Source organism: Equus asinus, chromosome 3 (assembly GCF_041296235.1).
Source record: "Equus asinus isolate D_3611 breed Donkey chromosome 3, EquAss-T2T_v2, whole genome shotgun sequence".
Classification (NCBI taxonomy): Eukaryota; Metazoa; Chordata; class Mammalia; order Perissodactyla; family Equidae; genus Equus; species Equus asinus.
Genome location: NC_091792.1, coordinates 150712403 through 150736385, shown reverse-complemented (window position 1 = coordinate 150736385; position 23983 = coordinate 150712403). Strand labels below are relative to the sequence as shown.

Genomic DNA, 23983 nt, shown 5'->3' with positions numbered 1-23983 from the left:
TTAAGGCCGTTTTCGTGATTAGGGATTGAGAGAGAAGCAAAACTGGACCTGAACCAGTGCGTGCTTACTCATATAACTTTTTGCGTTGACCAGTCAAAGTTTTCAAGGGTTAACCTTTTTAAAAGCTGAATACTATCTAAATTAATCAAAGTAACAGTTAACAGTTTATTTAAATTAACCAGAATAACGGTTAACAGTTTTTGTTGAATCATTGGTTTCTCCCTGAGAAAGGAGAATGAGGCCTATAAGGATTGTAAATAGGTGATTTTGTAATAATATTCCAGTTTTTCATGATTTATGTAATCTTGGGAAACTATCTTTTGTGGGTCAGGGTCTTCATTTTTTAACTAGAAATTTGCCACAGAAAATTATCTGTAGGTATTTTTGTATTGTTAAAGCCATGGTGTAGACGGTTAAAAGACCATGTATCGTGATCCATATTTAAGTATATTTATCTATAATCTGCTTTTTGTCAAAAGATGGGTCTCGCAGTGGAGTGTAAGAGGTCACACAGCTGTCATATGGAATTTTAGATCACTGGAAGAGAACTTTGAACACTATCAGTGAGGAAAGTAAGGCCCTCAAGAATGAAGTGATTTGTCCATGGTCCCTTAGCTATGCTTTGAATTATGTGGAGGGTGAAATGGTAGTATATATTCATGATTATATTAGCATTTGAAATTTTTTTAAAAAATACGTACTACAGACTAGAGTTTTTAAGAAAATTGTCTTGTAAGAAGCAGGTCTCATTTGAAGAGTGCTATATTTATTAACTTATAGTGACTGCGTGGTCCATACTTCCTTTGGCTAAATGTTAGCACAAAATTATTAAAGTGTAAGTTTATTGATAATATAATTGCTGGCAATTAATACTTTAAAAAAATGTACAATTATAGCCTTTTGGTGGATTTTTCATTCTTTGATGACTTAACTTTTTTGCTGTAGGTTCTAGTTTGGAATATACTTTACTTTTGAAAATGAATGGAGTTAATGAAGACTTGTATTATTAAGATCTTTACTAGAGTATCAAAGCACATAGTTGTTTATCTTTGTGTATCAGTGGATCCACCTATAGGTAACATTAGATAATTGCTTAACAGTTCATGGATAATTAAGTGAAATAAAAAACAAAAGTACTTTAAAAGAAACTATACTAAAACTTGAATAAAATATCTTGAGTTGAAAAAACAATTCCAAAAGAGACATTTCCTGTTATTGTCCTTATCCCAAAAGGCATTTTTAATTTCTGCAGCAGAGTGACACCAAATGTTATCATTATCCACTTTTGCAGTGGTACAACTTGTTTTAGAAACCTAAAGTCTAAATATTTCACTCATCTGGATGGGATAATTTAATTAATAAAGACTGTGTTTTTAATTTGGTGCCTGGCAGAATATGATTGCTTTAGGATCACAGTGTAGGTTTTATCTTGAAGGATCTTCAAAGTTAATTTCAATTTAAAAGTATTTATTTTTTTCTTCATGTTTATCCTGTATCCGGTTCTCTCTAAAAGGAAAAGAAGTTACTACATGGTTCTATTTTAGTAATTGTCGTGAAATACCTGTTTGATTTGTTATAATTTATAGTACATAGAGGATGAAAACTTGCCTAGCATTAAGTGAATGTTTTCATATAGCAAAATCTGAAACCTATTACTTTTTATAAACTAGTTAAGATATATTCTTTGCCCTTATATATTTCATTTTTTAAAGATCATATAAATTCTTAGCTCAGGTCTTAAAATTTGAATTTGAATTATCAACGCTTTAAATGCTTATAATTTAAATAGATCTGTTTTCTCCAGCCTCTTCTGAAACAATCTCCTTGGAGCAACCATCAGAGCAGTGGCTGGGGCACTGGAAGTATGTCCTGGGGAGCAATGCATGGCAGAGATCATCGTAGAACTGGAAACATGGGAATTCCAGGAACTATGAATCAGATATCTCCATTGAAGAAACCATTTTCTGGTAATGTCATAGCACCACCGAAATTTACTCGCTCTACTCCATCACTGACTCCAAAATCTTGGATTGAAGATAATGTGTTCAGAACAGACAACAATAGTAATACACTCTTACCCTTACAGGTAAGAATGGTATGTAAATTGCCTTATTTCTAATGTTAACCTTTCAAAATAGGAAATTGGGTGGTGGTAGTAGTATGGTAAAATTAACAGATTTAAAAAGGGAAAGTTCTAGTTTTTAAGCATGTAATTTAATTATCAAAGGATAAAATACCTATACAGAGAAAATTGAGACTATAAGAAATTCTCTAAACACACAATAGAAAATAAGATTCATAAAATGTAGAAAAACTTGCCGTGTTTCTTAAATACATATTGAAGCTTTTTTTGGCAGCTCCTTAAGAATGCCTTTATTAATCTTTAATAGGCCACCAAAATAGTTTCTCCTGTAATATAGCTAAACTAAAATGTTTATAATCGTGCATAGATTTGACTATGGTTAGCTGTATGTATATTAGAATATACTTAGTGCAGCTGTGATTTTTGGCAAAATAATATTAGGGCTTTTAACATCAAATTAAAATTTGTCTTCACTCGTCCAATGACTGTTTTTTCCTAAATGTGGCCTAATAGTTATGGCGATTAGACTTTTTTTTCCAGGTCTTTTAGTATTTTGTTGATATTACAGGTTAATGGAATTCCCTTATGGTTATTTAAAATAAGGTGGTCATTTTTTTTTTTCTAAAACCTTTAGGGGACAAAATGAAGATAAAAGATAGAAAGAACTTTTAATTGTTTTTTTCTTTTCTTTTCTTTCTTTTTTTCTTTTTTTGTGGGTGGGTATGGGGAAGAGAACTGCTTATTTCTGATGAAAACTTCTATGCTATTGAAGGTGAGATCTAGTTTGCAGTTGCCAGCTTGGGGCTCAGATTCACTCCAAGATAGTTGGTGCACTGCAGCCGGAACATCCAGAATAGACCAGGTAGGCTGCACAGTGTATATTTTTCAGGATTTGGGCTAGGAGTTTAGTATTTATATTATGAGTAGGATTTATGATTTACTTTCTGATTATACCTATTTAAGGATATGTCAGAGAGCATTAAAACAGTTTATTTTCAAAGGGTCACTTGACTTAAACTTCGTAATATAAAATGCTTCATTTTCAATTTTAAAAGCAATTCATAATCATTTTATATTTCCAAGACATGATAAATTTGGTTTTGGAAAAAAATATGCACCCAAGAGCACCTATCTTTAAACATCAGTCAAACTGAACATTTTATCTTCTTTCAGAAATACTTGCAATTAGGTACAAAATCATGTTTACATAACAACCAACTTTACGTTTCATCAGTATTTTATAGAAATTTTTAGTAAATTTTTGTCATGAAATCTGCTACATTTGTTTTGAGATACATTTCTTAAAAAGCCCTATCTTCAGTTTTTTTCACATTTATAAAAACTTCATGGTATAGTATTTCTTTATTCTAAATTTTATTACTGCTCTTATATACTGTCTTCTTCCAGATAATCATTTTCCAGTGAAAAACCCTGAATCAAAAAGCTGGGAGTTAGTCTTAATCAAATTACCTTCAAGCCCTTTATGATTACAAAATGCTGCCTCTTTTCCTGCCAACTAAATTTGAATGCATAGTGGGTACCAGATGATGAGAAGTATTACAGGACAAAAAACTTAATCCTTACATAGGGGATTCTTTCCTAGAGTCCAAGTTTGAATGAGCATAGACTTAACATTGTGGGAGTCCACTGAATAGAGCTATGTTATCCTTAGCTAAGGCTTTTCCTTAGTTACTAATTTATCAACATGAGATTATTTTACAAGTAAGGACTATATAAAAAGATTAGTAATACATTTGCAAATAGCATTCTAATCTGGAGGGTTAGCAGTAACTTCAATAATCAACCATTAGCACTTGTTTTAGGCAAGTCCTACCTCTTTACCAAAGTAGTTCTGCCAAGATCTCCACTTAGAAATAAGTAATTATCTCATATAATTTGTAGTTTATTTTCTTGTTAATGTAAGTTAGCTATCCATCTATTTCTACTCTTTTTTCCACTCTGGTTCTGTTAGGCCATATTAGTGATGTTTTTGTAGTAGCACTTTTATGTTGTTCAAATTGAAAACATAAATACCTAGGAAATGGTATGGTAGAAAAGGAAAATTATGATAATTATTTTGAAGATGGCAAGGGACATGTTTTTAGAGAGGAAAGGACATAATTATTCAAAGAGCATTTGCAGAAAGAAGCAGTAGAATACATATATGGGAGGTATATGTATCTATGGAGAAGAAAGAAGACAGATTAGCTGCCATAAAGGGTAGAAGGGTCGGAGAGCATATGTTGAGAAGTTAGGTTATTGAGATGATGATGTCAGTTAATAGAATGCCAGAGAGTAGAGAGAGGTGAGAACCAAAGGAAAGTTTTCAAACTGGGTCCTGCAGAGGTACCCCTGGGGCTGCCACAGGATGAGGGCCTCTAGCCCTCCCACTTAGAGGATCAATGAAAGCCACTCTGCTTTTACCTATTTTGTAACCTAGGATTTTAGGTAAATTCATTTTAGAAAAAGGATTTTGGTGCTTAAATATATATGTATATATTTTTTGTAAACTGCTGAGATACTGGCATTCCCTGTGGACTCTTTAGCCAGAGGCATAGTATAATGAAGCTGAAAAGACTGGTGAAAAAAAGATAGTGGAAAGTGAACTGAAGTAGAAGGAAAGGAGATCTGAAACCTGAATCTTCTTCCTCCTCCTCTCACAATCTTTATGACATTGGATGACAGTTTATGTGCTTTCATCTCTTTGGGTCATAGTTTCCTTATCTATGAAAGGAGGACCCTGAACTAGGTCATGTAAGACTTTTTTAGCTAGCTCTTATATTTTCTCTGATCTGTTTTGGCCATTTCTTTTATCCCTGGCCCCCCAGCCCCCTTTAGTTTTAGAATGCAAGGGTCTTGGTTTATTGGCAGAAGGGATGGGCATAGGTCCGAGGCAGTGGAGGGGAAGTATATGACCTCCCAACTGGTCTTAAAAGCACTCTTGTCATCTTCTTTGAGTACCCTAAGGGTACTTATTTTACAAAATTCAGTCTGTGTTTCTATCTTTCCATAAAAGGTTGAGGTATTTGAAGTTGAGGTTCTTAAAAATACAGCAGCAGCTACAAACTGCAATTGGTATCTTAAACCGTTGGATCGTTTCTCACTGTTTGGTGAAGTTATAGTAAATACTTAAGCACTTAAATACCTAGGGAGATTATTTTCATCTCTGATTCTTTTTCATCCTATACATTTTAATACTAATAAATTTTAGTTAACAAATACATTATTTTAAAACATTTAACTTTTTATCTCCTTTAGTCTCAAATTGATGAAGCCTAAAACATACTAAATTCCCGAACTGAAGTCTTGATTCTTATACCTGGATACTTCAGGCCTTACCTATAATCGAATTCAGTAAATGGGAAAGAAAGAGTTTTATAGGTTGGCTTTATTTCAGCTGTATGTAAAATTCTTCAGGTTGGCATTTCCTTATTTTAAACTACTTAGTTTTTTATGGAAAAGTTTCAAATTTAAAACTTTTTAAAAGCAAATGTAAATTGTTATTTACATATCTGACTTTAAAATGAATATTAGATAACTCTATTAATTTCTTTAAGGCTAAGAATTCTTTTTCTTTAAAACACTATTAGCTAGTTACCTTTGCAAAAAATCATACTCAAAAGTGTAAATTCTAAATTACCTTAAAATTGAATTTTCAATTATTTATTAAGGTTCCAGTATATTTATTCATTAATACTTGAATATTTTAAATCAAAGAATAAATGTACTAATAGCTGAGGTTATTACTTACAAATTTATATCTGGCACATCAGTGCTCTATAAACAAAGCAATGTAACACCTTTAAAACTCTAACACAGACTGTGAAGCCTATAACATGTGTGTTGGCCTATCCTCTAGCTGGAGAATTGTCAATGTATTCAGCTCTAGATTTTTGTTTTTATAGAAGTTCTGCCTGCAGTTCACATAAATTACTTTGAAGATATTTTTCACCAATCTTTAATATCCAGGCTATTACGATAATGTGATAAATGATAATTGGGGATCTCTCTCAAAAAAATGTATTATTTGGAGTCTTGGTTCACCTTACCGAAAAACAATATATAGTAGCATATCAAGTTCAATTTTTCATTTAATAAAGCATTCCTTAAATTATGGTTCTTAAGCTAGATGAGCTTCAGGGACATTGGTGGTCATCAAACTGTTATACCTACTGAAAGTGAGAGACAGTGAGCTTTCTTTTACCTGCTTGGGTAATGGATGCTTTCTTTTTATGTTTCCTATCCTGTGTTCAGTTCTTTAATGGTACTCGGTATGTTCTTACACCATATATTTTCTACTTGGCTTTCCATTTTCTTTAACTTTTGTGAGTATTAGAATAGCTTTGTGGGGCTTTTAAAAAGGTTTTTAATTTTTTCTCAGACTCACTCTTAAAGAACTTTGTTAAAGATCAGAATAATAAAGAAAGTTCAAGAAATGTATGTTCATTATGTATGTGGTAGTATTTTAGTTATCCTTGGGATTTATGGGGCGGGGTGGGGGGGCAGAATACTGTTCTTTGCCTTTAAGAAAGTGAAAGTCCGGTTGGATGAATAAGGACTGTCCATGTGGTACAACTAGAGAACAATCTGAGAATATGGGATTGAGTGCCACCTCGTCTAGCGAGGCAGAGTAGCAGCACCTCATCTGCTAATTCAGTAGAGTGCGCTAGCAGTGTGGAGTCAGGAATGTCTAATCTGTGTGTACTTGAAGTTGAGGACAATATTAGTACAGATTTGGTTTTTTTAAAGCAAAAATTGGAGAACTAAACACAAAAATACAACAAAAGCTGATCTTTCTACTTAAGCAGAAGAATACGTGTTCAGGTATCTGGTATATCTTTAAATATGAGGATATATGATTTTTCTATAATCCATCTGCTTTTGCTTTGGGAGACTACATCATTTTCAAGAGGAAAGGGTTCTACTTGACCACTTCTTTTGAAATAGAGTAGGGTTTGGAATATATCAAAGCAAAAATATAACATCCTGTAAAAAAGATCTCTTAATTAAGTTTGACTTCCTTTTATTGTACTAATTTTAGTATTGTTATTGACCCTCAGTTTTTTTCAGTGTTTATAATCTTAGGTCATCCTTTTTAAGTTTAGGATTACTTTATTCTTTCTGTGTTTTTCAGTCTAGAATTTCTAGACTGAATTTCACTTCTGTAAGTCTTTGTGGCAAATACCTGGGTTTAAGGAAATAATAAAATACTAGAATATAAGAGATTATAGTTTTCCCATCCCATGTTCTAATTTTTGCCTGTTCATTGTTTGGGATTCTAATCTCAGTTTCTGAAAGCTCATTTAGGGATTCTTTGCCAGATAGTTGTCATATTTAAAGTAGACTGGGGTAAATTTTTCCTGATAGAGATTCTTACTTTTGTGAAATATCTTGGCTGTTTTCAGATAGCCATGTAGTAATGAATGTAAGTTACATTGCTGTGATTTTTTCCATATTTATTTATGCTAATCAGTATTGGTGTGTTTATGGTTACTTTAAAATGGGTTCAGGATTTCCATTTAGTTTTTAAACCAACGGCAGTTTGTGTGAACACAAATTTTCCTAATATCCCTATTTCAAAAGAATGTGTAAATGTTGATTTTATAATCAGATGTGTTTCTGTTTTTGTTTTTATTTTTTTCAGAAATCATATTTTAATAGCCACACTTTACATTATGGAATCATCTGTATTTTTTTTTAACATGAACCTATAGGTTTCATTAAATCCAGAAAGAGATTTTGAGATGTCATGAGCTCTCTGCCACTCCAGGCTATTTTGTGTTTGTTGCTTTAAAAATGATTTGGGATGCAGCTGATACTTAGCAAAGTATAACTAAGCTAATAGTTTTAAAGTTGCTTTGCTATTTTCTTTGCTAAAGTAGAAGTTTGCTTCATGATGAAAGACTAGTATGCAAAGGAAAATAAAGGACCTTATAAGTGGGCGTCTCACTATTTCAGTTGGATATAGGCATTAAAGCTAAAGCTGTTAGGTGCTGGCCCCGTGGCCAAATGGTTAAGTTTGTGTGCTCCGCTTTGGCAGCCCAGGATCCGTTGTTTCATATCCTGGGCACAGACCTATGCATCACTCATCCAGCCATGCTCTGGTGGCATCCCACATAGAAGAACTAGAATGACTTACAGCTACTGTGTACTCAGGCTTTGGGGAGAAAAAAAAAGGGGGAGAATGGCAACAGATCAAGAGATGTTAGCTAAGGGTCAATCTTCCTCACCTAAAAAAAAAAATTGCATCCAATTTTTTTAAAAAGCCAAAGCTGTTAATTCATGCAGCTTTTTTGAATAACGGTTGTCAGAGTTGACTGTATAGTGGTCACTGATACTTACTGAATAGGTTGCTTATGTATTTTTCCCTTCATACCTTGAATATTGCCCATGGCCCATTGGCAGTATATACAGAATCACTTCATTCATTTTTCTGTGCCTTAAAACAAAATCACACTTCTTGAAATGGAGGTAAAGGGTGGCTAAAAGAAAAGGCTATGTAGGAAATATCATTTGGGTGGTATTAATAGTTACCATGAATTAAATTCATAGGTTGACTGAAGATGGGGCATAATCTGATTCTATTCCAAAACCATCAGCCAGAGAAGATAAAAAAAAACATTTTATTTGCAAGCATTTGTGGTAAATAGTATATAAAGTACTTATAATATATTCTAAGAACCCATATGATACAGCATACCAGTATTTCTGAGGTTTTTTGCTTAATTATATGAACAATTTTTATCAAGATAAATTTACATTTTTTAATTCTATTTTAAAAAACATATTGGAACTTTGAATGTAGTGACACTTAATCTCCATTGTGTGGTCAGAAATTCAAGTTGATAGCAAGGCCACATTAATATCTGAGGCTCATCTGAGTTTAGTCAATTAAAATTTGAGTACCTATTCCCTGGAGGTTCTGCGGATTTATAGTCCTTGATAATTACTATTTAAAAAGCACAGTCTTTGCCTTCACAGAGCTCAACTTAAATATTTTTGCAAAGGTTTTATGGTAGAGATAAAGTTCTATTCATTCAACAAACATTTGAGAGCGAGCTATATTCCGTAATTAGAAGATCCCTACTCATAATTAGCTTAGAAGTTTAGTGGGAGAGGCAGAAAAATCAACTGTTCATAACTAATTTGTTATGAACAAGGCATAGTGGAAGCCCAGAAGATGGAAATATTTGAACAGATTACTAAAATTGTATGTCATTTTTGCCCAAGACTCATGCTTTTCTCTATTCCAGTTTTTATTTCATTTATTATATAGGACTTTGAGCTTTTTACTTTTGTTGTTTTTAAAGTGGACTGTAGGCATGATTTAGTTCAACATGATTATTTCAATTTCTATAAGATGGAACAGAGCCTAAAGTGGTTTAGTAACTTACTCAAGATCAAGAAGCTCAGTGCTTCCTAAATTACAATCTTTTGACCAGCAGCCTCAAGATCACCAGGAAGTTTGTTGGAAATACAGATCCTCAGGGGCCACTCCAAACCTATTGAATCAGACTCTGTTGATGGGTCCCAGCAGTCTGTGTTTAACAAGCCTTCCAGATGATTCGGAAGCATGCTCAAGTTTGAGAGCCACGGTTATAGCTCAGTGATTCTCTGTGCCTCCCTCACCGATCAAGGTCACTGTTCTAATGAACCCCTGTTACTGATGGGCATGATAACTTCAGGAGTCTAAGTAAAAATAAGTAAGGAGTACCAATATAGCTAACTGGTGATTAAGCTGGAATAAGAGCCTCTGGTCTAGCATTCTTTTCATCATTCAGTGTTATTTTTCACACTTTTAAATTCCTTGACAGCAACTTGTTTAGTCTACTATACTGGTTCTGGCCCCCTAGCTTTAAAAAGCTCACACAACCCTAATTTAAACATCAAAGAAGAGTAAATAAATCAACATATTCTCAGGAAAGCTTATGTTTTTCTTTAGCTTTCTAAAAGACTGTTTCTGAATCTGCTCTGGATTGTGGATCCCTTTGGAAAACTGATGAAAGCCATAAATCTTTTCTTCAGAAAAACATTGTGTGTACACACACGTACAGAATGTTGTATATAATCTCAGATTTCATGGTCCTTCTGGAAGCTTATGGACCCAGATTAAGAAGTGCCTAATTCTGATTTCTGTGGAGACGTTTTTTTCTGCTTTTCTGGTTCTTTTATTTTTCTGTGTTAAACATTTTTTGAGAGTTGAAAATGGCCTGCCTGCCCTGCCTCTGCCACATATACATACAGTTGCACAAGCTCACGTACACACACACACACACTTAAATGGGGGGGAGGGGGTTAGCACTGACAGATTTTGAGAAAAGACTCCCTGTTGATTTGGGGGGCGTGGGCTAGTTGTGGTAGTTCTCCATGTATATTTGTTCAAATACATTGAATGTGTGTTGAGCAGAATACAGTATAAATTCGTGAGTGTTAAAAGAATGAAATTCCTTTTAGTAAGCACTTTGAGGACTTAACATTTAGCCAACAAGACTTCCAGCTGCACAAAAGACTTTGTTCTGAGACTTGAGGTAGGAAACTTCATGAGATGGGAGTACTTTCACCCTTTCCTCCCCTACCTGCCTTTTTTGCAGAGGGGTGGAGGGAAGGGAAGAATTAGAAATGCAGAGACCAGGGGCCAGCCAGGTGGCACAGTGGTTGGGTGTGCGTGTTCCACTTCAGCGGCCAGGGCTTCGCTCTTTCAGATCCCTGTTATGGACATGGCACTGCTTGGCATGCCATGCTGTAGTAGGCGTCCCACTTACAAAGTAGAGGAAGATGGGCATGGATGTTAGCTCAGGGCCAGTCTTCCTCAGTGAAAAGAGGAGGATTGGCAGCAGTTAGCTCGGGGCTAATCTTCCTCAAAAGAAAAAAAAAAGAAATGCAGAGACCAATATGTGAGGACTTTAGAGAGCAAGATTTGAATATAAATATTCTAGGTGTGAGTCTTTGTTCCGATAATAGTATCTCATGCTTTTGATTTTTACTGTATAAGATGATTATACATTCATTATTGTGAAATTCTGACTACTGAGTTAAATAACATAAATGTTTGATAGATGTTTAAAGTATGGTGCAATTGTGGAATGAAATCCTTTCACCCAAGATATTTATTTTTCAAGTGCCAGTGTCTGTCTTCCTAGGTATATGAGAAAAGTTTAGAAGTTAAATAACACTAAAAATGCTTTGTGTGTGTATAACATTTCAGAAATCTTTATCAGTTGAGAATGATAACAGAACTTATTTTAGTGTATTGCATTAATACTGCCAATGAAATAAGATTACTTTTGATATGTGATTTTGGAGATAAATGTATTAAATATATTGTCCTCTAATACAGGAGATATTATAGCTCATGAGATCCTTAGTTATTGGTATTGTCTTGGAATGCAAACTGATTATTAATATTATATTAATCAGATGTCCTGTTTTCTGTAAGAAAAGTTAGTATATTTATCATCACTTTTTGAAAAATTTGCATAGATTATATTGGTCTTTTTTTCCTTCTCTTCTAGGATCGAAGTAGAATGTATGACAGTTTGAATATGCACTCTTTGGAAAATTCCCTCATTGATATTATGAGAGCAGAGCATGATCCTCTTAAGGGTAAGTGACTTTTAAAAAAAATTTCTTATATCATCCACCACTTTATCTGCTTATCTTACCATTCCTTATATGAAAATGAGCACTAACTAGAACCTATGTCACCTATAAAATTCTATTATTAGTTAATAAGAACCCTTGTTTTTGTGAAATGTCATACTTTTTCCTTTATAGCTTATTTAGATTTATGCTGATTTATACAGAGAGAAATGTAAACCTATCTCTCTTGACTGGTTATTTAAGAAAAAAACACTATTGTTCAGTTCACCAGATGACAAAGAATGGATCTGAAAGTATATAGTGTGTCACTTTTCTAGAATTCTATCAAATATAGAAATATTACAAATAAATCCTTAGAATACTTGCATTCGCAATTTGCAGTGATTCCAACGTAGAATTGTCCAAGGTTAACTTACTTCCTCATTTTTCTTCTGCTGTCGTATCATAGGGTTTTTTTTTTTTTTCCTCCCGAAATCCCCCCAGTACATAGTTGCGTATTTTAGTTGTGGGTCCTTTTTTTTTAAGTTGTGGCATGTGGGACACCACCTCAACATGGCCTAATGAGCGGTACCATGTCCGTGCCCAGGATCCCAACCCTGGGCCGCCAAAGTGGAGTGCGAGAACTTAACCACTTGGCCACAGGGCCGGCCCATATCATAGGGTTTTGGAAGAGATGTTTTATAGTATCTTCTCTCAAGTAGAGAACAACTCTTCATAAAAGTTGGGGCAAATGAGGAACAGAATCAGCTCCACTGATCTCATAGTATCAGTCTTGTTAACTGTATCTGAAGAAATTTCATTAACATATTTGTTTTCATTTGTCTGTACATTACATGTTAGTAATTATTTTACATTTCTTTATACAATATATCTCTTTGCCTTTTACATCAATGGTGAAAATCTAGCGAAACTGTGTGAACTTGAATGATGAGAGATATTAGTTGGCTATTGCTGCATAATAATTTATCCTAAAACTTAGTAGCTTAAACCAACAATAAACATTTATTACCTCACACAGTTTCTGTGGGTCAAGAATTCAGGAGCAACTTAACTGGTTGGTTCTGGTTCAGGACCTCAGTTATACTTCATGGGGGGGGCGGTGGCACGGATTTTTTGCTTCTAACCTAAATCCAGCGTAGTTTTTTGAGTATCTGTATACTGGGGTCTTGTTCTTTTTCACTGTTATGCTGACAGTCCCAGTGGCATTTGTCTTGGATCTAATGTTTAAGAATAGAATCCAGCAGTTTATGATTATGAAGAATTTCCCTCTGTTTATTTCCTTTGCTTATCTAGAAAAAAAATTCTTAGAAATTCTAATACAAGATAAAGTCGGCTTTAACTGTTACCAGTGGATAATGAAAAGTTTTTCATTGTTATTTCTCCCTGTCTTCTTTAAAAAGGCCTTTTGAAGATAATAAGAGCAAACATTCTCTGCTGCACTGTTAATTATCTCAGTTTTTCTTTTTTTCTAGCCTGTGTATAATAAAAAGTGGAGGGAAACCTAGAGAGAAGGCTTTGAAAAATTAAATGGAAGCAGCATACGGCTAAGAGGAATTTAATAATAATAATAAAAAGAAAACTTACGTAAATTCAAAATTCTTTTGTTAGAAAAATTATCTTTGGCCATGAGAAGGGGAAAAACATTCTTACCACCCCTTTAGGAATCATGGTGACAAATTTTTATTTCTGATTGGAGTTTTGTGTGTTCCACGTTTATTATGACAGGGACTAAAAAGAGAAAAAATAAATAAAAAACACTTGAGAAACCTCCTCTGCATAGAATAAAGAAAAAGACAGATACTTCTGCAGATTGCCATCATATACCTATTTGAAATGATCTTGAGACCCAAGTGCTGCCACTTAAAGTTTTTTCTTCCTTTTCTTACTTGTACAAACTCCCCTGCCTTCTGGGAAATCATATTCTATACCTTCCCTGCCACACTCCAATCGTTACACATTTTCTTGGGCTGGACCTCAGTAAAATCTGCTAAAGCAAGGTTGTGACAAATGGAAGAAACCAATCCCTGAATTTGTTTCCCCTTTTTTCATTCCTGATCTTTAGGGCAGCTCTTCAGCCTCTACCCTATCTCATCTTTTCCCCTCTTTCAAAAAATTCTGTCCTCTATTTAATACGAGGAAATTCTTTCTATTTTCCAAAAAATAGAATGAATCTTAATTTATCGTTTTAAAATGTTTTCAAGAAACAAGCCATTTGCTTTGTCTTTCTTATGGGATTTAATGAAAAAGGAGAAGGAAGTTGTAGGGTAAATTTTTTTTAATGTATTTCTTGTTTCCCTTCATGTTAATGGTGAAAACTCCTAGAAAATTTCTGTGTGAATTTGAGTGATGAGATTATAATAATTGTCTATTGAGGCATAACAAATGACCCCTAAACTTAACATCTTAAAACAATAAACAATTATCATCTTACAATTTCTGTGGGTTAGAATTCAGGAGCAGTTTAGCTGGTTAGATCTGGCTGAGTATCTTGTGAGATGGCAGTCAAGATAGTGGCAGAGGCTGCAGTCATCTGAAGGTTTGACTGGAGCTGGAGGTTCTTTTCCAAGATGGTTCACTCATGTGGCTGGCCAAGTTATTGTAGGCTGTTGGCAGGAGAGCTCAGTTCATCACCACATGGACCTCTCCACAGGGCTGCTCAAGTGTCCTCACGGTTAGTTGCTGAATCCCCCCAGAGCAAATGATAAAGCTCGAGGCGAATACCCCAGTGTCTTTCATGACCTACCTTCAGAAGTCTTACACCATCATTTCCATGATACCCCCCTAACTACATAGATCAGCCCTGCTCAACTGGGGAGGAGTCTGCTACTCAAGACATGTGAATAGTAGGAGGCCAGGATCACTGGAGGCCAGCTTGGAGACTGGCTTCCACAGAGATGAAAGGCAGAAACTGTAAATTTGCATTCACTTCTACTTTTCTAAAGGATAAGAGGAACTACTCAAGGTAAGATTTAGTGTTAGTAGAAGGAAAAGCAATCAAGCAGATCTATGGAATCCAAATCAGTCAGTGGCATGTTACTGACCTGACTGATTGTACTAACAGAAGGACCCTCCCATCCTCACTTAAGCCCAAAATACTTCACTACAGCTTTCCATTTTCCCACTCCCCAATGTTTTTTACAGGTCAGTAGGGAACCTCCATTGTTTAATTTTAAGGTTTTTAGGGTCTAGTATAGCAGGTGAGAAGGGTCTTGTCTTGTTGGGGCTCTCCAGGTGTGAAGTGTGGCAACCAAAGATGGAAATCTGAATGCACTTTATTCTACTAATTGAGCCTACCTTTGTACCAGTCATTGTTCAAGACCCTGACTGAACGTTGTGTGAATCTGTTCTTGTGGAATGTATAGCCAACTGGAAAAAGAGAGACCTTAAGTTATATGTCTAATATGCATATGTACATATAATATCCTAATATATGCACATCCTTTAGTACTTACATATAACTACAGAGTGTTAGAAGTACTATGGAGGGAGATTGTAAGGTGCTTAGGGAGGTAATAAGTGTGGGGAAGGGGTACCTAATTTTGGTGTGGAGTAAAGAAAGCTTAGACCTGAAGCCTGAGCAACACAGAGATGGAAAAATATTGGGGGGAAAGTGTCAACTAGACAAAGGGCCCAGGATATATAGAAGAGCTTGTCACAGTTGAGGAACCGAAAGCAGACTAGTCTTGGCATAGCCTGTTTAGGGCTGCCTGATGTTGATTGGGTGTAACACTGCTCAGCCAGGCCTGTGGAGTGTGTGCTGTCTTTTGCTGTGGATCGTGAACACTAGCGGACTGCTTTATACTTTCCTTAGTATGAGTGGCACTGACCAGTCTGTTTTATTTATTCTACAGTGGTTTCTTGCCATTAACATCCCATTTTCAGATGACTGTCTTGATTCTCGGCAAATATTTTCCTTTTCAAAGGATGGACAAATAATGGATTCTTTTAATTGTTAAAGTAAATCATGCTTTGCCAAGTGCAGTTTCGTGATTTTGCAGTTTTGTACTTGCATACCTATATGAAATAATCTGTGATCTTTTTGTGTTTGTGTGGGACAGTTCATTCGCCTTTAAACAAAAGAACAAGACAGTGATTATTGTTAAGGTCTCTTCCCTCCCTTCCTCTGGCAATTTTCAAAAAGGTCTTACTGTGTAAGCATTTTCACCAAAAGTTGCTTACTCCCTCCCCCAAAGCATAATGGCAACCAAAATATTTAATTTCAACTCATAAAAGTTGATTTGAAAAGTATAGGAAGAAATGCAGTTTATATAACAGTTCTCGGGAAGATCTATCTCAGCTAGTCACAATGCCTTTACCAATGTTCCCTGAACAATTAAAGAGAATTCAGGAAAAAGTATTTAAAGCATGATTTTACACCAGCAAATGTTTAGAAGTGGATGCCTTTAAAATGTTTATTTACTGTGTGTTTTTGTATATCTAATGTCATTTTTATTACTTGACTGCTAAACACCCATTCTCTAAGACTCCTGAAGTAAGAATCTCTACTTTTTTTAAGGAAATAACCCCTGAGAAAATAAGGAATTATTTCTGTAAGGCGCCAAGTGTTTGTGGGTAGTACCACATAAATTCTTGCCTCTTTTCTTTTCCCTCTGATTCTCTTCACTTGACGTTATATAAAATTCAAGTACAAAGTCACAAAATAACTTGTCTAAATTTCTAAAAGTCTCTGGCTGAGAACTTCCATTTTAGAACATAAAAACTTTTGAGCTGGACAGAGGTTCTCAAACTCTGAGAACATGTTTAACATGCAAGTTTTAGGGCCCCACTCCTGGAGACCGTGATTGCAGGTTGTGTAAAGAGCACCCTTGGAGAAACTTTGGTATAGAATAAGATCAGAGATCTATGAAAGATCATAGAAATTTTAATGACATTTATTAAAATACAGTGAAGTGCAAAATAAAACTGATACCAATAATATACATGCCAGGGCAGTTATGTCACTCCTCTTACACTGTTCTGGCTTGTTCGCTCTGACAGAGAGAAAGATGCATTTCTCAGAACTAATTTTACTTTTCTCTAGCCACTTGTGTTTCCTGGAGTCAAAATTTTCACAAGTACCAAAAAAAAGTATAGATGAAAATCGTGTATACAAGAATGTCTTCGAAAAAAGCTAATTGAGGTGGGATTGCTTTATAAACTTTCAATTTTTAAGTAAAATATTTACCTTTATTTTAAGAAGGAGTGAATAGAATTTACATATTCTTTTCCCTTGATGGATTTTTTTTCTTTTTTGTATAGATTACTGGCCTTTGGTAAGAAGAAAAAGTCATTATTAACTTTGGAATGATGTCTATTAATATATGTATAGAAGCCACATGCATTTTTTTAAATGTATTCTGACTTGAAGAGATGGTCACTGTTGTAATATACCTGATACCTTAATAACTTTACCCTCCAACTACTCAGACTTCAGTTCATCTTAAGGAAAGTACAGTTTACAAGAGTTTAACTTTATCATCAGTGAGAATATCTTCAGATTGAAAAGGAAATTATGAAAATGTAATAAAATGTAAAAGTTCTTGTTTTAGAAAAATCTGAAATATATCATGGATAGAGTTATTTATTTTTATTTCTTTTTAGGTGGTTGTCTTAATTAGCAACAGCATTATTAAATATGAGAACATAGTTGAGTTATTTCTTCCAAGCATCTTTGAGTATTTAACTAATTGATTTGAGTTACAACAGCCTGCGTTTTTTTTTCTCTTTTAAAAACTAAAACTCATCAGACAGAAATGACAACGAATTTTCTTAAAATCACATTTATTTATTCAGAGCATAGATGTGTTTACTAAAAGCTTATTACTTACCACAAAGCCTCTTTCTTAGGACTTAAAATATAGCCTCATAACTCTTACTTTTGAATTGAAAATAAAACAAAAATAATATTTTTTATATAGAACTTGCAGTGATAAAAGGAAGTACTTGGGATAGTTAAGCCTACGAATTTTAGCTGTTTATAGTATTTGAAAGATATCTGAGAATCTCTGTTGAAGGTTTTCCCTCCAGAGTATAGGATTTATCCTTCTTAAAATTTTGTTTTCTTATTACCCAAATTAGTTTGTATTCATTACAGGAAATTCGGAAAAACTAGGAAAAAAAGTTTTAAAACAGCAATAGTTCTACAAACTAAAATAACCACATTTGATATATTGATGTATAATTTTTCTAATCTTTTCTTTTTCTACATATAACCTTAAAATATTTGCAATATTCAAATCTTTATTTTCCCTCCAACCTGATTAACTTTTAAAAAGCAGTTTAAAAAATATATGTACATAAGTTAGAAAGTCAAATGGTGCCATAAGGCTTATATAACAAAAAATAGAAGTTTTCTTCTTCATTCTTCTCTATCTACTTCTGATTCCTATTCCTTAGAGATAGCTACTTTCAAGCTTTTTATTGTTTATTCAGGTAATTATTTGTAAATAATATGCTTATGCTTCTGTATTTATTACATTTTAGATATTATATGTTGACTCTTTACTTTGACTTCCCATTCCTAACACCTTTCCCTGCTCTGTCCTCACAAAATGATTATAGGACCACTTTTGTTTAGATTAGGGGGTGTATTACTGTGATAATGCAAGTAATATTCATAGGTGAACTGCATATATTTTGTACTGTAATATAACATTCTTTTTCATATGTTTGTTTTTCCTGGAATTGATCATTGTCTCTTTTGGCTTAGTTTTCTAAGTACTTGTCAGTAATTCTTCCCAAAATGTATCAATAGAACTGTGACGCTTCTCTCAATACATGTAAAAACATCAGATAATCATCAGACATTTTTTTCCTGCCATTGGAGGCATCTTCTTGTAGCCCTCCACAACTGTCATTTTAGAACTTCTCTAATCCTGGGAATTCTTTTTTCCTGTGAAATCCATGTCCTGATCTCCATGTCCTTTTCTTAATGGTTAATGCCTTTGTTTTATTAGGCCTGTCTTACAGTACCTTCCTTCAGATGGGACATAAATTTTGAGACCTCATATGTATGAAAACATATTTATTCTACCTATATAACATGATAGGCTGGTATGGAATTATATATTAGTAATTTAGTGTATTGAAAGCATTGCTTCATTATCTTTAACTTCCCAGGTTACTATATGTATAAAATACCATTCTGAAACCTGTTCATTTGTATGATTAATTGCCTTGTTTTGTGTTTTTAAATTTTTTACTTTTCTTTCTGGAAACTTTTAGGATATTTTCATGCCTGTAGTTCTGAAATTTCATAATAATGAAATATGGGTCTTCTGGGATGAGGAAGACAGAGGAGTGGCTCTGCCTGCCTGTTGTCCATCTGTCCTTCCTTCCTTCCTCCCTCCCTCCCACCCTCCCTCCCTTCCTTCCTTCCTTCCTTTTTTTTTAATTCAGAGATTTATTTCCTTCAGTTCTTGGAAATTTGGGGTATTTCTTTGATAACTTATCCCATTGTATTTTTCACATTACCTGTTTCTGGAATTCTTGCTCTTCAGATATTAAACCTCCTATCCTCATAATCTGCTTTTCTATTTTCCATTGATTTATCTTTTGTTTGACTTTTGGAGAGATTTCCTCATCTCTTGTTTTTCAACTCTTCTATTGATTTTTTTTATTTTAAGAATTTTCTCTGGAGAACTTTTAAGACCCTCTTTAAAAAAATTCTCAGAACTTTCCTATTATCCTTTTTTCATCTTATTTCTCTTGAATATTTCTCTTTAAACACCATATTATAGTGTGAAGATTATTTTTCCAGTTCCTTGTATTGTTTATGCTTCTTCTAAGTTCCTCTTTTCTATTTGTTTGGTTTTGTTCTTTTTATTTATTGTGCTGGAGGCTTCTTTCAGACTTCTTATGATCTTTTGCTGCCCATTCATTTTTAAAGACAAGGCATAAAAATGGTGATTGGAAGCTCTTGCAGTTGGGGTTTATAATCTAGTGAGCATTACTAGAAGCCAAACAGGTAGAACTCTTACATTGTCTTTTTGATCTGGGAAATGGACTTGAATTCATATTCCTTTTTAATTGGAGTAATTGTCTCATTTATTTTGGATTCAGTAGTTTGTTTTTTTTTCCCAATGTATATATCTTTCACATGATATTGTATCATGGGAGCAATGACCACCTCCGTTTTTGCTTTATCTTGAATCAGCATCTGTCATAGTGCCAAGCTGTGTGGGGCACAGTAAGATGTTGGTTGAATGATTAAACATTTTTTTCACAATAATTCATATTTTTCATCAATATTATTTAGAACTTCTAAAATTATTTACACGCGTGTGCACGGTTGAACGTTTAGGTATTTCATTTTTAAATAAAATGAGTGAGCTTTTTCTGTGTTTATTTCCATAGAATAGTCTTAAACCATTTATTTTTGTGGCTCTAGACATATATTGTGAACTTATTTTTAACTTTTATGACCGTTTATGCTGCTACTGGCAATGTTTGATTGCCCACTTGTTATTCTTAATATTATTTTCATTTAAAGTTCTTTTACATTTTAAGGTTTTGTATCCATTATTGGTTCAATTTGATTTTAATATGAATTGCTTATATCTTAATTAGTACTAGTTTTATTGTAATAACTTTATAATAATACATTATCTTACCAGATGATTAATGACTTAAATTTAGTCTTTTGTTGTTATGGTCTTTCTATTGTGATTATACTTTACTTGAAACAAAGTTTTTAATATTCTATGTTCCTTGGTGTTTCTTAGTATATTTTCTAGTATTGATTGGATAAACATTTTAAAAGTTGTTAATAATTATTAGGTGAAAAAATTTATTATGGGATCCTGATTTAAGAGTGAGTTAACTAGATTAATTTCCCTGGAAACTAAAGTAGACTGATGACTTTTATTAGCTGTAGGTAAGGAATGATTCTGTTGCTCTCTTGGGACCTGGTACTTTGGATCTAAGGGTCTTTTCTACATTTGTATGATCCTATTCTTAGGCTTTTATGAGGCATGCATTGAGATTTGGGAGTGAGGTCAGGAATGACTGTCCTGCCCCTTGGATCTGAGCAGAGATTGGAGTTATTCAAGGTTGGTAATGACCACATTCTAAGTGGATTTTACCAGACTTCCTATGAACCATTTTTTTTCTAATTGGATTTGGAAATAAAAGTGAAATGTAGACAATGACAATATATTAGAAGAGTCTACCAAACCAGTGGGAGCAATGCTTTATTTAAAGCACATAAGAAGGAAGTATTAGATCTTTTCATTTAAGAGTATGTGTATGTGTTTAATATATAATATATAACATATACATATCATCTATTGAGCACTTGATATATGCCAGGTACTTTTCTGAGGACTCTACATCTATCTATTAACTTATTTAATTCTCACAACTAAGAGGTAGATGTTTACCCTTATTTTATAGTTGGGTGACTGTGATGGCTTATTAACAATAATTGCCTAGTTTCAATGCCAGTAAGTCGTGGAACATAGTAGCTCTTGAGTTTGTGCTTTTAACCACTGCACCATACTGCCTATCTTATAATTGGTCTAATGTTAATTCTAACCCAAGCTCTTCATGATTCTAATATGTGATTTAAATGTGTTTTTTTTCCCCTACTAAAAGGAGTTGGCAGAATGTGTGTCATTGTTCTTTAGCAATTTTCTCATCACTAATGAGGAATGAGTTGGCATCATTAACTGTGAATATTGGGACTTTGGAAATCATTTTTTGGTTGTATTTACTAAAGAACAGAAAATAGTTGTGGAGAAGGAAAAAATTTATCTTGGCAAAGAACAAAGAGCAGGACTCGTCTTCCTCCCTCTCTTCCCCTACTTGAAGAATGAACTGATAAAAACTTGTTCTGTAGTTTTTCCATTTCCTTAGAGAATGTCCTTCCTATGCTCCATATACAAACATATATTTAGGTACTGTGCTTTTGGTTAAGTTCATGTTTCACATAATAGAATGAGATATTTTATACATCTGTTTGAGAACTATTTAAGACCCTATTATGTGCTACACACTGTTTTAGATGCTAGAGGTATAGTAGAGAGTTAAAAAAGACAAAGTCCTGACCTCATGAATCTTCTATTTTGACAAAGGATAGAAACAAAACGAATCAGTGCTATGAAGAAAAAATATAGTGTCAAGGGGATTGAGAAAGAAAGAAGCTACTATTTTAGACAGGATGGTCTGTGATGGCATCTCTTAAAGACATGAATGAAGTGAGAGGTGCAAACTTTAGTCATATCTGGGCAAAGGCATTTCAAGCAGAAAGAAGAGGAAATATAAAGTTCCTGAAATGGAGATATACCTGGCATGTTTGAGGAATAGCAAAGAGTGTGGTTAGAATTATAGAGGATGAGGGGCCAGATATTTATTGTTAAGTGTGGAAAGGTTTTGAGCAATAGAGCAACATGAGCTGACTTAGGTTTTCAGATCATCACATGGACTGCTGAATGGAGACTAGACTAGGTTTTGGGATGTGTATCCAGATGGAAGACAGTGCCATATACTGATCTGGGGAAGTTGAGGTAGAGAGGTTGCAATTAGAGATATAAATGTGAGAGTCATCTGCTGAGAGATCATGTATAAAGCTTTAGTCGTAGAGAATACCACCGAGGGAGGCATTGTAGAAAGAGAAGTCAAGTCCAAGGATTAAACATTGAGGCTTCAACTTTCGAAGGTGGAGAAGAGGAGGAGGATATAGCAAAGGAGATTTAAGGACTGGCTGGTGACGGAGGAGAACCAAGGGAGCGTGATACCTGGAAAGGGAAATAAGATGATTCTTCATCAAATGATCATCATCTTGCTACTAGAGGCTTTCAGCTTGAGGCTATACAGACATTAAGAGATGTTGGGGAAGTGATGGCTTCATCTTATCCTTCTTAATTCCACATTTCTTCAGTTTTAAAAGTAGGTTTAAATTCAAAGAAAAGTGACATAAGAAATTTATATTTTATCATCAGCATTTTATAAGTTCTTTTTATTGGTAGTGAGTAATTATTTTGGAGAAAGAATAGTCTTTGATGTTGGCTTATCGGGTGTCTTTAAATACTGCTTTGTTAAAGTTTTAGTAATTGGTAATTATACAATTAATAAGTTGTATGCAGTGTTTTCTTCTTGAACAAATATACATCTAAAATGGCTAACATGCTTTGTCTTATATATGTATTATACATATTACTTTTAAAACCATAATAGACTAATAAGATAATTTTTAAGATACTGTAGGTCTTCTGGTTATTCACTTGACACATAAGAATAAATATATATTTTTCAGAATTATTTATTTTAAATTCCATAGTATCTTAATGTGAAAGAAGTACCAAGACATAGTATATACTACAGTATATACCCGTTAGTGATAGATATATTGAAACCATCATGAAATTATTATACTTTATCATATTTCCCCAATAATATATAAGCAATAGTCTGGTTACCTAATATTCAATTTGCCCCAAATTTATTACTAGACAACTTTATTTGTAAGACTAGGTTCTTCTGGGACAACAGAAAACTCATAAGTAGCTTAAACAAGATAGACATTTATTTCTCTTACATAAACATAATACTCTTATAAGTGATATGGTGATTTTCATGGACCTAGGCCCCTTATGTCTTGTTCTGCTATGCTTAACACTCAGCTTCTGCCTCGTGATCTAATACGGCTGTTTTAATTTAGCCATCTCATCTGCATTCCAGCAAGCAGAAAAAAGGTAAAGGAAAGGGAAGATATTCCTTTTAAGGACACTTATCAGAAACTGCACATACCAATTTTGCTTTACATCCCATTGACCAGATCTTACACACGTGGGCACACTTAACTACAAGGAAGGTGGGGAAATTTAGTTTTTTATTCCAGGCAGTCCTGTACCTGTCTAGCATTGGGGGTTCCTATTATTGACAGGAAGTGTTAGTGTACAACTACCAATCTCTATGCCACAGGCCTTTTAGACAATAGGGAGAAATTGGTTTTATAGCAATGTAGTTTTTTTCCTATTTTTTTCTGTATTCAAGTATAAGTTATCTAATATACTGCATAATCATTCTGTGAATTTTTTGAGTAGATGAATTTGCCCCACAACCAACCATATATACCTTTCACTATATTATGTTATCAACTAGGAAGTCATTAGAAGATAGTGATTAAGAGTAAGGAGCCAAACTGCCTAGGTTCAAATCCTGCCAGTGCTACTGGCCAGTGGCATAACCTGAGCAAGTTATTTAACCTTTTATGGCACAGTGTCTTGACCTTCAAATGGAAAGATAATAATAACTAACTCATAGGATTGTTGCAAGGGTTAAGTAAAAGGTGGTAAAGAA

The 23983-nt window shown here is 34.0% G+C and overlaps 1 protein-coding gene across 6 annotated transcripts in view; it reads left to right on the top strand.

The window, feature by feature from the left end:
* CPEB2 (cytoplasmic polyadenylation element binding protein 2) overlaps positions 1–23983 on the top strand; it is a 69127-nt gene that overhangs the window by 3486 nt on the left and 41658 nt on the right. For 2 of the 6 annotated variants that reach the window (XM_044767814.2, XM_070506214.1), the window contains exons 2-4: positions 1805–2086; positions 2856–2945; positions 11596–11686. In XM_044767814.2, coding sequence (XP_044623749.2) covers positions 1805–2086; positions 2856–2945; positions 11596–11686 — 463 coding nt within the window. Of the gene's footprint in view, positions 1–1804; positions 2096–2855; positions 2946–11595; positions 11687–23983 lie in introns of all 6 variants that reach the window. The other 4 variants (XM_070506215.1, XM_070506217.1, XM_070506216.1 and 1 more) reach the window with 2 other exon arrangements.